The sequence below is a fragment of the Lonchura striata genome, chromosome 19, assembly GCF_046129695.1.
Source record: "Lonchura striata isolate bLonStr1 chromosome 19, bLonStr1.mat, whole genome shotgun sequence".
Classification (NCBI taxonomy): domain Eukaryota; kingdom Metazoa; phylum Chordata; class Aves; order Passeriformes; family Estrildidae; genus Lonchura; species Lonchura striata.
In genome coordinates this window covers 4,730,871-4,745,064 of record NC_134621.1, presented here as the reverse complement: position 1 = coordinate 4,745,064, position 14,194 = coordinate 4,730,871, and the positions used below count along the sequence as shown (strand labels likewise).

Here is a 14,194-nt window from a genome sequence, read left to right as displayed (position 1 = left end):
AAGTTGTCCCCACCAAAAACTTGTGCTGCCCTGATAGACCCAAGGGAGCTCTACAAACTGACATCAGGAACCTGGACTGCTGAGTTTTCTTTCCCAGGGAAAATGGAAAAAGGATGTGCCCAGGGGCCCCTGGCCCTGACTGCAAAAAATCCTTATATCGAAGGATGGACCCCACACCGAACTTGTTCCCACCAAAAACTTGTGCTGCCCTGATAGACCCAAGGGAGCTCTACAAACTGACATCAGCAACCTGGACTGCTGAGTTTTCTTTCCCAGGGAAAATGGCCAAAGGTTGGCCCGGGGGCCCCTGGCCCTGACTGCAAAAAATCCTTATATCGAAGGATGGACCCCACACCGACGTGGTCCCCACCTCAAACTTGTGCTGCCCTGATAGACCCAAGGGAGCTCTACAAACTGACATCAGGAACCTGGACTGCTGAGTTTTCTTTCCCAGGGAAAATGGCCAAAGGATGTGCCCAGGAGCCCCTGGCCCTGACTGCAAAAAATCCTTATATCGAAGGATGCACCCCACACCGAAGTTGTCCCCACCTCAAACTTGTGCTGCCCTGATAGACCCAAGGGAGCCCTACAAACTGACATCAGGAACCTGGACTGCTGAGTTTTCTTTCCCAGGGAAAATGGAAAAAGGATGTGCCCAGGGGCCCCTGGCCCTGACTGCAAAAAATCCTTATATCGAAGGATGCACCCCACACCAAAGTTGTCCCCACCTCAAACTTGTGCTGCCCTGATAGACCCAAGGGAGCCCTACAAACTGACATCAGGAACCTGGACTGCTGAGTTTTCTTTCCCAGGGAAAATGGCCAAAGGATGTGCCCAGGGGCCCCTGGCCCTGACTGCAAAAAATCCTTATATCGAAGGATGCACCCCACACCAAAGTTGTCCCCACCTCAAACTTGTGCTGCCCCGATAGACCCAAGGGAGCTCTACAAACTGACATCAGGAACCTGGACTGCTGAGTTTTCTTTCCCAGGGAAAATGGAAAAAGGATGTGCCCAGGGGCCCCTGGCCCTGGGCAGGGTCCTCACTGCAAAGAATCCTTATATCGAAGGATGGACCCCACACCGAAGTTGTCCCCACCTCAAACTTGTGCTGCCCTGATACACCCAAGGGAGCCCTACAAACTGACATCAGGAACCTGGACTGCTGAGTTTTCTTTCCCAGGGAAAATGGAAAAAGGATGTGCCCAAGGACCCCTGGCCCTGACTGCAAAAAATCCTTATATCGAAGGATGGACCCCACACCGAAGTTGTCCCCACCTCAAACTTATGCTGCCCTGATAGACCCAAGGGAGCTCTACAAACTGACATCAGGAACCTGGACTGCTGAGTTTTCTTTCCCAGGGAAAATGGCCAAAGGCTGTGCCCAGGGGCCCCTGGCCCTGACTGCAAAGAATCCTTATATCGAAGGATAGACCCCACACCGAAGTTGTCCCCACCTCAAACTTGTGCTGCCCTGATAGACCCAAGGGAGCCCTACAAACTGACATCAGGAACCTGGACTGCTGAGTTTTCTTTCCCAGGGAAAATGGCCAAAGGTTGTGCCCAGGGGCCCCTGGCCCTGACTGCAAAAAATCCTTATATCGAAGGATGGACCCCACACCGAAGTTGTCCCCACCTCAAACTTGTGCTGCCCTGATACACCCAAGGCAGCCCTACAAACTGACATCAGGAACCTGTACTGCTGAGTTTTCATTCCCAGGGAAAATGGCCAAAGGTTGTGCCCGGGGGCCCCTGGCCCTGACTGCAAAAAATCCTTATATCGAAGGATGGACCCCACACCGAAGTTGTCCCCACCTCAAACTTGTGCTGCCCTGATAGACCCAAGGGAGCCCTACAAACTGACATCAGGAACCTGGACTGCTGAGTTTTCTTTCCCAGGGAAAATGGAAAAAGGATGTGCCCAGGGGCCCCTGGCCCTGACTGCAAAAAATCCTTATATCGAAGGATGGACCCCACACCGAAGTTGTCCCCACCTCAAACTTGTGCTGCCCTGATAGACCCAAGGGAGCCCTACAAACTGACATCAGGAACCTGGACTGCTGAGTTTTCTTTCCCAGGGAAAATGGTAAAAGGTTGTGCCCGGGGGCCCCTGGCCCTGACTGCAAAAAATCCTTATATCGAAGGATGGACCCCACACCGAAGTTGTCCCCACCTCAAACTTGTGCTGCCCTGATAGACCCAAGGGAGCCCTACAAACTGACATCAGGAACCTGGACTGCTGAGTTTTCTTTCCCAGGGAAATTGGAAAAAGGATGTGCCCTGGGGCCACTGGCCCTGGGCAGGGACCTCATTGCAAAAAATCCTTATATCGAAGGATGCACCCCACACCAAAGTTGTCCCCACCTCAAACTTGTGCTACCCTGATAGACCCAAGGGAGCTCTACAAACTGACATCAGGAACCTGGACTGCTGAGTTTTCTTTCCCAGGGAAAATGGAAAAAGGATGTGCCCAGGGGCCCCTGGCCCTGACTGCATAAAATCCTTATATCGAAGGATGGACCCCACACCGAAGTTGTCCCCACCTCAAACTTGTGCTACCCTGATAGACCCAAGGGAGCCCTACAAACTGACATCAGGAACCTGGACTGCTGAGTTTTCTTTCCCAGGGAAAATGGAAAAAGGATGTGCCCAAGGACCCCTGGCCCTGACTGCAAAACATCCTTATATCAAAGGATGGACCCCACACCGAAGTTGTCCCCACCTCAAACTTATGCTGCCCTGATAGACCCAAGGGAGCTCTACAAACTGACATCAGGAACCTGGACTGCTGAGTTTTCTTTCCCAGGGAAAATGGCCAAAGGATGTGCCCAGGGGCCCCTGGAACTGACTGCAAAGAATCCTTATATCGAAGGATAGACCCCACACCGAAGTTGTCCCCACCTCAAACTTGTGCTGCCCTGATAGACCCAAGGGAGCCCTACAAACTGACATCAGGAACCTGGACTGCTGAGTTTTCTTTCCCAGGGAAAATGGCCAAAGGTTGTGCCCAGGGGCCCCTGGCCCTGACTGCAAAAAATCCTTATATCGAAGGATGGACCCCACACCGAAGTTGTCCCCACCTCAAATTTGTGCTGCCCTGATACACCCAAGGCAACCCTACAAACTGACATCAGGAACCTGGACTGCTGAGTTTTCTTTCCCAGGGAAAATGGAAAAAGGATGTGCCCGGGGGCGCCTGGCCCTGGGCAGGGACCTCATTGCAAAAAATCCTTATATCGAAGGATGCACCCCACACCAAAGTTGTCCCCACCAAAAACTTGTGCTGCCCTGATAGACCCAAGGGAGCTCTACAAACTGACATCAGGAACCTGGACTGCTGAGTTTTCTTTCCCAGGGAAAATGGAAAAAGGATGTGCCCAGGGGCCCCTGGCCCTGACTGCAAAGAATCCTTATATCGAAGGATGGACCCCACACCGAAGTTGTCCCCACCTCAAACTTGTGCTGCCCTGATAGACCCAAGGGAGCTCTACAAACTGACATCAGGAACCTGGACTGCTGAGTTTTCTTTCCCAGGGAAAATGGAAAAAGGATGTGCCCAGGGGCCCCTGGCCCTGGACAGGGTCCTCACTGCAAACAATCCTTATATCGAAGGATGGACCCCACACCGAAGTTGTCCCCACCTCAAACTTGTGCTGCCCTGATACACCCAAGGGAGCCCTACAAACAGACATCAGGAACCTGGACTGCTGAGTTTTCTTTCCCAGGGAAAATGGAAAAAGGATGTGCCCAAGGACCCCTGGCCCTGACTGCAAAAAATCCTTATATCGAAGGATGGACCCCACACCGAAGTTGTCCCCACCTCAAACTTGTGCTGCCCTGATACACCCAAGGGAGCTCTACAAACTGACATCAGGAACCTGGACTGCTGAGTTTTCTTTCCCAGGGAAAATGGCCAAAGGATGTGCCCAGGGGCCCCTGGCCCTGACTGCAAAGAATCCTTATATCGAAGGATGGACCCCACACCGAAGTTGTCCCCACCTCAAACTTGTGCTGCCCTGATAGACCCAAGGGAGCCCTACAAACTGACATCAGGAACCTGGACTGCTGAGTTTTCTTTCCCAGGGAAAATGGCCAAAGGTTGTGCCCAGGGGCCCCTGGCCCTGACTGCAAAAAATCCTTATATCGAAGGATGGACCCCACACCGAAGTTGTCCCCACCTCAAACTTGTGCTGCCCTGATACACCCAAGGCAGCCCTACAAACTGACATCAGGAACCTGGACTGCTGAGTTTTCTTTCCCAGGGAAAATGGAAAAAGGATGTGCCCAGGGGCCCCTGGCCCTGGGCAGGGTCCTCACTGCAAAGAATCCTTATATCGAAGGATGGACCCCACACCGAAGTTGTCCCCACCTCAAACTTGTGCTGCCCTGATAGACCCAAGGGAGCCCTACAAACTGACATCAGGAACCTGGACTGCTGAGTTTTCTTTCCCAGGGAAAATGGAAAAAGGATGTGCCCAGGGGCCCCTGGCCCTGACTGCAAAAAATCCTTATATCGAAGGATGGACCCCACACCGACGTGGTCCCCACCTCAAACTTGTGCTGCCCTGATAGACGCAAGGGAGCCCTACAAACTGACATCAGCAACCTGGACTGCTGAGTTTTCTTTCCCAGGGAAAATGGAAAAAGGATGTGCCCAGGGGGCCCCTGGCCCTGGGCAGGGAACACACTGCAAAAAATCCTTATATCGAAGGATGGACCCCACACCGAAGTTGTCCCCACCTCAAACTTGTGCTGCCCTGATAGACCCAAGGGAGCCCTACAAACTGACATCAGGAACCTGGACTGCTGAGTTTTCTTTCCCAGGGAAAATGGCCAAAGGTTGTGCCCAGGGGCCCCTGGCCCTGACTGCAAAAAATCCTTATATGGAAGGATGGACCCCACACCGAAGTTGTCCCCACCTCAAACTTGTGCTGCCCTGATACACCCAAGGCAGCCCTACAAACTGACATCAGGAACCTGGACTGCTGAGTTTTCTTTCCCAGGGAAAATGGAAAAAGGATGTGCCCAAGGACCCCTGGCCCTGACTGCAAAAAATCCTTATATCGAAGGATGGACCCCACACCGACGTGGTCCCCACCTCAAACTTGTGCTGCCCTGATAGACCCAAGGGAGCTCTACAAACTGACATCAGGAACCTGGACTGCTGAGTTTTCTTTCCCAGGGAAAATGGAAAAAGGATGTGCCCAGGGGCCCCTGGCCCTGACTGCAAAAAATCCTTAAATCGAAGGATGGACCCCACACCGAAGTTGTCCCCACCTCAAACTTGTGCTGCCCTGATACACCCAAGGGAGCCCTACAAACTGACATCAGGAACCTGGACTGCTGAGTTTTCTTTCGCAGGGGAAATGGAAAAAGGTTGTGCCCGGGGGCCCCTGGCCCTGACTGCAAAAAATCCTTATATCGAAGGATGCACCCCACACCGAAGTTGTCCCCACCTCAAACTTGTGCTGCCCTGATACACCCAAGGGAGCCCTACAAACTGACATCAGGAACCTGGACTGCTGAGTTTTCTTTACCAGGGAAATTGGAAAAAGGATGTGCCCTGGGGCCACTGGCCCTGGGCAGGGACCTCATTCCAAAAAATCCTTATATCGAAGGATGCACCCCACACCAAAGTTGTCCCCACCAAAAACTTGTGCTGCCCTGATAGACCCAAGGGAGCTCTACAAACTGACATCAGGAACCTGGACTGCTGAGTTTTCTTTCCCAGGGAAAATGGAAAAAGGATGTGCCCAGGGGCCCCTGGCCCTGACTGCAAAAAATCCTTATATCGAAGGATGGACCCCACACCGACGTGGTCCCCACCTCAAACTTGTGCTGCCCTGATACACCCAAGGGAGCTCTACAAACTGACATCAGGAACCTGGACTGCTGAGTTTTCTTTCCCAGGGAAAATGGAAAAAGGATGTGCCCAGGGGCCCCTGGCCCTGACTGCATAAAATCCTTATATCGAAGGATGGACCCCACACCGAAGTTGTCCCCACCTCAAACTTGTGCTACCCTGATAGACCCAAGGGAGCCCTACAAACTGACATCAGGAACCTGGACTGCTGAGTTTTCTTTCCCAGGGAAAATGGAAAAAGGATGTGCCCAGGGGGCCCCTGGCCCTGGGCAGGGAACACACTGTAAAAAATCCTTATATCGAAGGATGGACCCCACACCGAACTTGTTCCCACCAAAAACTTGTGCTGCCCTGATAGACCCAAGGGAGCTCTACAAACTGACATCAGCAACCTGGACTGCTGAGTTTTCTTTCCCAGGGAAAATGGCCAAAGGTTGTGCCCGGGGGCCCCTGGCCCTGACTGCAAAAAATCCTTATATCGAAGGATGGACCCCACACCGAAGTTGTCCCCACCTCAAACTTGTGCTGCCCTGATAGACCCAAGGGAGCCCTACAAACTGACATCAGGAACCTGGACTGCTGAGTTTTCTTTCGCAGGGGAAATGGCAAATGGTTCTGCCCGGGGGCCCCTGGCCCTGACTGCAAAAAATCCTTATATCGAAGGATGGACCCCACACCGAAGTTGTCCCCACCTCAAACTTGTGCTGCCCTGATAGACCCAAGGGAGCCCTACAAACTGACATCAGGAACCTGGACTGCTGAGTTTTCTTTCCCAGGGAAAATGAAAAAGGATGTGTCCGGGGGCGCCTGGCCCTGGGCAGGGACCTCATTGCAAAAAATCCTTATATCGAAGGATGCACCCCACACCAAAGTTGTCCCCACCTTAAACTTGTGCTGCCCTGATAGACCCAAGGGAGCCCTACAAACTGACATCAGGAACCTGGACTGCTGAGTTTTCTTTCCCAGGGAAAATGGAAAAAGGATGTGCCCAGGGGCCCCTGGCCCTGGGCAGGGTCCTCACTGCAAAGAATCCTTATATCGAAGGATGGACCCAACACCGAAGTTGTCCCCACCTCAAACTTGTGCTGCCCTGATACACCCAAGGGAGCCCTACAAACTGACATCAGGAACCTGGACTGCTGAGTTTTCTTTCCCAGGGAAAATGGAAAAAGGATGTGCCCAAGGACCCCTGGCCCTGACTGCAAAAAATCCTTATATCGAAGGATGGACCCCACACCGAAGTTGTCCCCACCTCAAACTTATGCTGCCCTGATAGACCCAAGGGAGCTCTACAAACTGACATCAGGAACCTGGACTGCTGAGTTTTCTTTCCCAGGGAAAATGGCCAAAGGTTGTGCCCAGGGGCCCCTGGCCCTGACTGCAAAAAATCCTTATATCGAAGGATGGACCCCACACCGAAGTTGTCCCCACCTCAAACTTGTGCTGCCCTGATACACCCAAGGGAGCCCTACAAACTGACATCAGGAACCTGGACTGCTGAGTTTTCTTTCCCAGGGAAAATGGAAAAAGGATGTGCCCAGGGGCCCCTGGCCCTGGGCAGGGTCCTCACTGCAAAGAATCCTTATATCGAAGGATGGACCCCACACCGACGTGGTCCCCACCTCAAACTTGTGCTGCCCTGATAGACCCAAGGGAGCTCTACAAACTGACATCAGGAACCTGGACTGCTGAGTTTTCTTTCGCAGGGGAAATGGCCAATGGTTGTGCCCGGGGGCCCCTGGCCCTGACTGCAAAAAATCCTTATATCGAAGGATGGACCCCACACCGAAGTTGTCCCCACCTCAAACTTATGCTGCCCTGATACACCCAAGGGAGCCCTACAAACTGACATCAGGAACCTGGACTGCTGAGTTTTCTTTCCCAGGGAAAATGGAAAAAGGTTGTGCCCGGGGGCCCCTGGCCCTGACTGCAAAAAATCCTTATATCGAAGGATGGACCCCACACCGAAGTTGTCCCCACCTCAAACTTGTGCTGCCCTGATACACCCAAGGGAGCCCTACAAACTGACATCAGGAACCTGGACTGCTGAGTTTTCTTTCCCAGGGAAAATGGCCAAAGGATGTGCCCAGGGGCCCCTGGCCCTGGGCTGGGGCCTCACTACAAAAAATCCTTATATCGAAGGATGGACTCCACATCAAAGTTGTCCCCACCTCAAACTTGTGCTGCCCTGATAGACCCAAGGGAGCCCTACAAACTGACATCAGCAACCTGGACTGCTGAGTTTTCTTTCCCAGGGAAAATGGCCAAAGGTTGTGCCCAGTGGCCCCTGGTCCTGACTGCAAAAATTCCTTATATCGAAGGAGGGAGCCCAGACCGAAGTTGTCCCCAACTCAAACTTGTGCTGCCCTGATACACCCAAGGGAGCCCTACAAACTGACATCAGGAATCTGGGCTTCTGAATTTGCTTTCACTATGTAGATATCCCTCATTCATTGGCAGGGCCCTGCGATCCCCTTGGTTTTCTGGTCCCACGTTTCCTTTTGCGTCCTCAATGTCAAATCCTCACTGGATTTCCCTCATCTTGCATCTCCCACCCCCAAGTACTCAGGGATTTTTTTTCATGCCGAATACCTGTTGTAATCTGACAGTACAAAGCTTCGGCTTGATTTTTTCTGTGCTGGATTTCTCCTTGGGAAATCTGCCACCATATAACCCTAACCACAACCACTTTGCTTTGCTCAGAATTCACAACCTTCAGACCAGCATCATGGCACCTTACCCACTGGCCCTCCACTGGCACCTTCCCAAAGCATTCCAGTAATGCTCCACATTTTCAGTGGGCATCCTGTCTCGCCCTCATCCTGACCCTAAAAATACACCAAGGAATTCTAAAATAGCCATTAGGAAGGTATAACAATTCTCTAAAAGATGCCAGAGAAAGCCTTCAAAAATCCCCTAATAGCCCTGCAAAAAAAAACACTCAAGGAAGCCTGCTCTGCCTCCAAACCCCTTCCTGTTGCCCTCTAGCCCACAGATGTCATCCCTACCTTTTTGCAGCGGGTCCTGTTGTCCTCTGAGGGTTCTGGCGTTGTCCTGGTGCGAGGGTCGCTGCCCTGTCCCACTGGGAGGCTTCCGGTGTGGTCTCGCTGTCAGGCTTGCTGTGCTGTGCTGCTGTTGTTAGGGGTGAAAAGGGAAAAGGCTGCTTAGGGTGAGGTTAGGGCTGGGTGAGGGGTGCTGCACCTGTACCCTAACTTGCCTCCTAAGCTGTACCCTGTAGCCCTGATCTCCACTGGACTGTCCAGCCCTCAGACCCTCTCCCTTCACCCCTGACCCCTCCCTCAGCCCCCCAGCCCTCAGGCTCTGGCTGTCACCCTCGAACCCCCCTTTGCCCCTCAAGCCCCCTCTCCTCTGCTCCTCAGCCCCCAGCTTCTCTGTGTCACCCTCCAGCTGCCCCTGCCCCCCTCAGCATCTCTCTGTGTCACCCACTGTCCCCTCCCCTGTTCCTCCCTCAGCTCCCAGCCTCTGTCACCCTCAAGCTGTCCCTCAGCCTCTATGCCATGAAAAGACCCTAAAAAACCCACAAAAATGCCCTAAAAAACCCCTCATCTTCAAAATGTCTTAAAACCCCGACAAAAACATGAAAATAGCCTCAGAATGCCCTTAAAATACAATAAAAATACTCTACTTTAAAAAGCCCCTAAAACACCCCTAAAAACCCCCAAAGAACCTTTAAAAAATATCTCTAAATATTCCTAGAAGAGCTCTAAAAATAGCCCCAAAATCCTTAAAACACATTGATGAGACCCTAAAGAAACACCGCAGCGAGGAAGGCTGGAGAACGCGAAGCCGCGCTCCCGGCCCCGGGCGCAGCGTGGCTCCGGCAGGAAGAGGCGGCGCCGCGCCAGCAGACCCCCGCCCGCTGCCCCCGGCCCGGCGGGGCCGGCACCGGGCCCGGGGGGCCCCGGCGGCGCCCGAGCCCCGCGCCCGGAGCGGACGGAGCGGCGGCACCGGCCGGCACCGGCGCGGCGCCCGCGCCGCCTCCCCCGCCCGCCGGCCCGGCCAAAGCTCCGCTCGGCTCCGCACGGCTCGCACCGGCGCGGCTCCGGCGGGCCCGCGGCAGCCCAGCCGCGCCCAGCTCCCCTTCCGCCCCGGCCAGCCCCGGCACTGCCGGCAGGGCTCCGCGCCGGACCCTTCGCTGCCGGGCCGGGGGCAGAAGAAGCGCCCCGAATGCAGCGGCACAGCGCGATCCCCGCCCTGCCAGCGCTGCCACGGCTGCAGCTCCCTTCCTCTGAAGCCCCGACACTGACGCCATGCTCCGGCGCTCACCTCACCCCAACAAGGGAAAAGAAATGTGCGCTCCCCTTCAACTGCGTCCCCTAGAAGAACAGAAAAGAAGCGGCTTGCCTCAAATGATGGCAAAAGGGGGCTTTTTACCTCAGTCCAAACCCCTTAAGAGGGGGGACAACAGGACTGCCCCCTCCAATTCAACCTCAGGATGACGAAATTTCAAAGGGAAAGGGGAAAAGTCCCTGTTATAAAAGCGCACCGGCTCACCTGCTTGGCTGCTGCTTCTCGGCACAAAGGTTTGTCCCTGGGCTCCTCCTTTGAGCAATGTTCCACGTATCCAAGTGTGTATCCAGGGGATTCCCCGGACCCTGTCCAAAGCGCCCACCGTCCTTCCAGGAGACAGCCCCGCGAGCCCCCCACAAACTCCTCCAGCAGCTCCGTGCAAAACCTGGCTGAGGCAAACCCCCACCCTTAAATAACCTCCCCCTGGCAGGACACGCCCCTCGTCATCATCCTGACAGCTCACACCTGTGGCTGCTCTGAGCCCTCCTCATCATCCTCACAGCTCACACCTGTGGCTGCTCTGAGCCCTCATCATCTTAACAACTCACACCTGTAGCTGTTCTGAGCCCTCATCATCTTAACAACTCACACCTGTGGCTGCTCTGAGCCCTCATCATCTTAACAACTCACACCTGTAGCTGTTCTGAGCCCTCATCATCTTAACAACTCACACCTGCTGCTGTTGCCACTCTCCAACAGCGTCTCTCCGTCTCCAGGACACAGCCCACTTCTCACAGACACTGATCCAACACAAATCTGCTACAGGTGTCGGCTTTTCTTAATGCACCTGGTTACACGATTAAAACACATACATGCATTGATGGTCATTGAGAGAAAGCTTTCCCCTGGAGAAAACAGTCCTTTTGCTGGCACACTTTGATACACCATGGCAAAAAGCAGAATCTGCACCAACTCCTAAGACCCCTGCCGAGGAACCCACCCCTGCCTGGGACACCCAAAGCAGCAGACCTCGAAAAAGGAGGGGAAAAGTCAAGGTTGGAGTGGAAAAAGAGGACAGAAGTACAGCAGCCTTTAAAAATGCCTGCACGGAGCAATAGTGGGAACCAGTCACATTTCTTCCTTCCTTGCTTTCTGTGATGACATAAATAGGAAGTAAGAACACGTTAAACAAAAGGCAGAGCTAGGATTTTACAGGTCTTTATTTTGGCAGGCTGCATGACAAACACCTCTTCCAGGACTGCGACGCCTTTTGGGGAATGGCAGAGAACGGAGGCAAAAGGTGCCGGAAGCCCTTTCTGTTCCCTTCAGCCCCTGCAGCCCCTCCGGTGCTTTCAGGGCACTCTCTTGGTTCGTTCCTAGAGAAAAAGGCTAGGGCATGATTTTCAAAACTACTGCCCGTCCCCAGTCAGAGTTTCCTACATTCCTGGGTACAAATGAGTAGATGGAGAGAGTGGATGGATGCTGTCCAGCAGTGTCCCCAGGGGCAATCTGGAGTGTTCACACTGCTGAGCTGAGAAAAACTCACCAAACCCAGCCCAGGGGCCTGTGATCCTCCACCCACCCGGGGGAACTCCGGGCGCTGTAAACAGAGGCCACAGCACACACCAGGCTCTGCTGTGCCCGGTGAGGAGTCTCTGTATGAGCCCTGAGCCCTGGCATCGCCTCCCAAACACCACAGAGACCTCTTGTGCCATCAGAGAAAAGCCCTGGAGCAAACGTGTGTCCCCAGCACGATCAACAAGAGATGCAGAATTACCTCCTCAATAAAAACACTGTTTCTGATGGAAATGTTACCTCTGTCAACTGTGAGGATTTTATAGGAATACTGGCTCAAGAATTCAGTGACTTCAGGGATTCCATACCACAGGTTCCTGGGACTGCTTGGGCATCCAGAGCCTATAGTATCGGTTAAACTGGTAGAGCTGAGGATAATTAGCAGCTTTCAGGGACTCGGGATCTTTGTCACAGAGATGGAACGTCAAGCAGGGAGCAAGGGGTTCTCTCGGAGAGTGCAGGAGGCCAGTGAAAACAGCACCAAGGGCCTCCACGACGTCTGCTCCTAGAAAAGCCAAATAAATTAAACTATTGACATGAGCACAGACACTGGGGCAACCTTCCTTATTTTGGGCCTTGCCAGCAGCCCACAGAGCCTCACACAGAAAAGAACTGAACGAGATCAAAAAGTGTTCCTAGTGACCTAGACACATGCTCCTGGCCGCTGAGGAACCTGAAAAACCCTCCAGACATCATCAGCTCTTGCTTAAGCAAATAATCCACCTTCACTGTGTTGTGCCAAAAACACGCCCGGCCCTTAACAGGGAGAGACCCTGCCAGGCACCGCCTCAGAGAAGAACTGAGCTGTACTGGGGGGACACACCCAGCCAACGTGTACAAGTTAAACAGAATTTTCTCTCAGAACTGGGACTTTCAGCACCCCCCAGGTGCTACTCGACTGCCACAGACACACAGAGGGCTTCGTGAGGTGCTCTGGGGTTGGCCAGTCCTGCTCCAAGCCCTGCTGATGCCCCGGTGGTTTTAAGGATGTCCTCAAGGAGGTGGTAGAACCTCACAGTGTTTGCCCCTGGAGCTTAATTTCTGAAGTTTTCCTTGGGAAATGCATCCACTTCCTACTTAACAATGCAGTCCCCTCTCCCTGCTCTCGGGAAGAGCTGCCCACAGGCACGAGAACCACCTTCCTCTCCTGATCGCCACGCTCTGCCCTTAAAACGCTGTTACTGAGGCCAGCTACTTCCACACCAAGACTGTCCATGCAGGGACAGTGTCCCTTCTCTTCAGGGTCAGGGAAAAAGGGCAGAAGCACCTACAGAGCTTCAATGCCCCTCTTGAGCACAAAGCACTGTGAATCTGAACCTCCTGCGGCCTGCAGGGAAGATAATAAAATGTCTCAAGGTAAAAAATGATAAATGGTAAAAAATTATTACAAGAGGGTAGAAATGATGCCGCTTTCACTCCACTGCTAGAAATGACACATAAAACATAAAAAAACCTGTACCTGTTCCGTTTTCAGACTGAAACAACAGCATATTCCTGGCTGCTAATGCAGCAGGGACAACAGCACTGAAGGGAAATGTTTGGATAATCACATCTTCATTGAAAGAGAACACAATTCCTTCATCTAAGCCATCACTGCCCTCCATCAGAACAGCCAGCATATCCACGACATCTAATAAGCGAAGGAAAAAATGTAAGCAGAGGATCCAGACTAACTGGGAAAACAACAGAGGTAGAATGCAACATTCCAGGAACACAAGGTAGCTTTTTAGTCACAAAAAAATGAAAAAAAAAAAAAAAACCACCCAAAAAAACTAAAAAAAAAAAAAACCCAAAAACCCCCCAAAGGCACATTTGCCAGGCAATAAAATGTTAAGGGCAGCACAAAAATCCCAGCTGTACTTCACTCTGCCTTTCAAAGCTGCTGTCCAGCACAGGTTGCCCACAGAAGCTGTGGCTGCCCCCGGATCCCTGGAAGTGTCCAAGGCCAGGCTGGACAGGGCTTGGAGCACCCTGGCATGGTGGAAGGTGTCCCTGCCCATGGCAGGGGTGGAACGGGACGAGCTTTAAATAAAGGTGCCTTCCCATCCAAACCCTTCTGGGATTCCACGATTCTGTGAGCAGCCCCAGGCAGAAGGGCTAAATTTCCATTGTGGTTCGAAAATGCTGCTGCAAGAACACGAAGAGAGATTTCAAATACTGTTCAAGTGGCACAACCACATCAAAAATTACCTGACCCTGACCCTGACCCTAACCCTGACCCTAACCCTAACCTGACCCTAACCCTAACCCTAACCCAAACCCTAACCCTAACCCTAACCCTAACCCTAACCCTAACCCTAAAGTGGGGGGGGCGGGGGGGGTCCTGGGGGATTGTGGAAGGCCTTTGGGGCATCCCAGGAGGAATTTTGGGGTGTCAGATATTTTTGGGGAGTCGTGAAGAGCAATCTGGGGTCTCAGGGAGTTTTTGCGGGTCCCAGGAGGAATTTCGGGGACCCTGATGGGAATTTTGGGGGTCCCAGGGGGGGTTTTAAGGTCCTGGAGAGGT

General features: G+C 53.1%; 1 protein-coding gene and 1 long non-coding RNA gene across 3 annotated transcripts in view; both read right to left on the bottom strand.

Moving 5' to 3' along the window:
* LOC144247230 (uncharacterized) overlaps window positions 1-9,743 on the bottom strand; it is a 102,916-nt gene extending 93,173 nt beyond the window's left edge. The window contains exons 1-2 of the long non-coding RNA XR_013340947.1: window positions 9,628-9,743; window positions 8,871-8,994 (exon numbers count right to left, since the gene is read on the bottom strand). This is a non-coding gene — a long non-coding RNA (uncharacterized LOC144247230). The remainder of the gene's footprint in view (window positions 1-8,870; window positions 8,995-9,627) is intronic.
* Window positions 9,744-11,315: 1,572 nt separating this feature from the next.
* Window positions 11,316-13,850, bottom strand: LOC144247229 (nucleolar pre-ribosomal-associated protein 1-like). Of its 2 annotated transcripts, none has more exons than XR_013340946.1 (3): window positions 13,554-13,850; window positions 13,148-13,318; window positions 11,316-12,193 (listed from the first exon to the last, which is right to left on the bottom strand). XR_013340946.1 is itself a non-coding variant. In XM_077787352.1 (3 exons), exons 1-3 carry the CDS (start codon window positions 13,305-13,307, stop codon window positions 11,466-11,468), a joined length of 381 nt encoding a protein of 126 aa, XP_077643478.1. In that variant the 5' UTR covers window positions 13,308-13,410; the 3' UTR covers window positions 11,316-11,465. The 2 variants fall into 2 exon arrangements, 1 of the variants encoding a protein (XP_077643478.1); XM_077787352.1 differs by lacking the exon at window positions 13,554-13,850 and having other exon boundaries at window positions 11,316-11,489; window positions 11,997-12,193; window positions 13,148-13,410.
* Window positions 13,851-14,194: the final 344 nt, after the last annotated feature.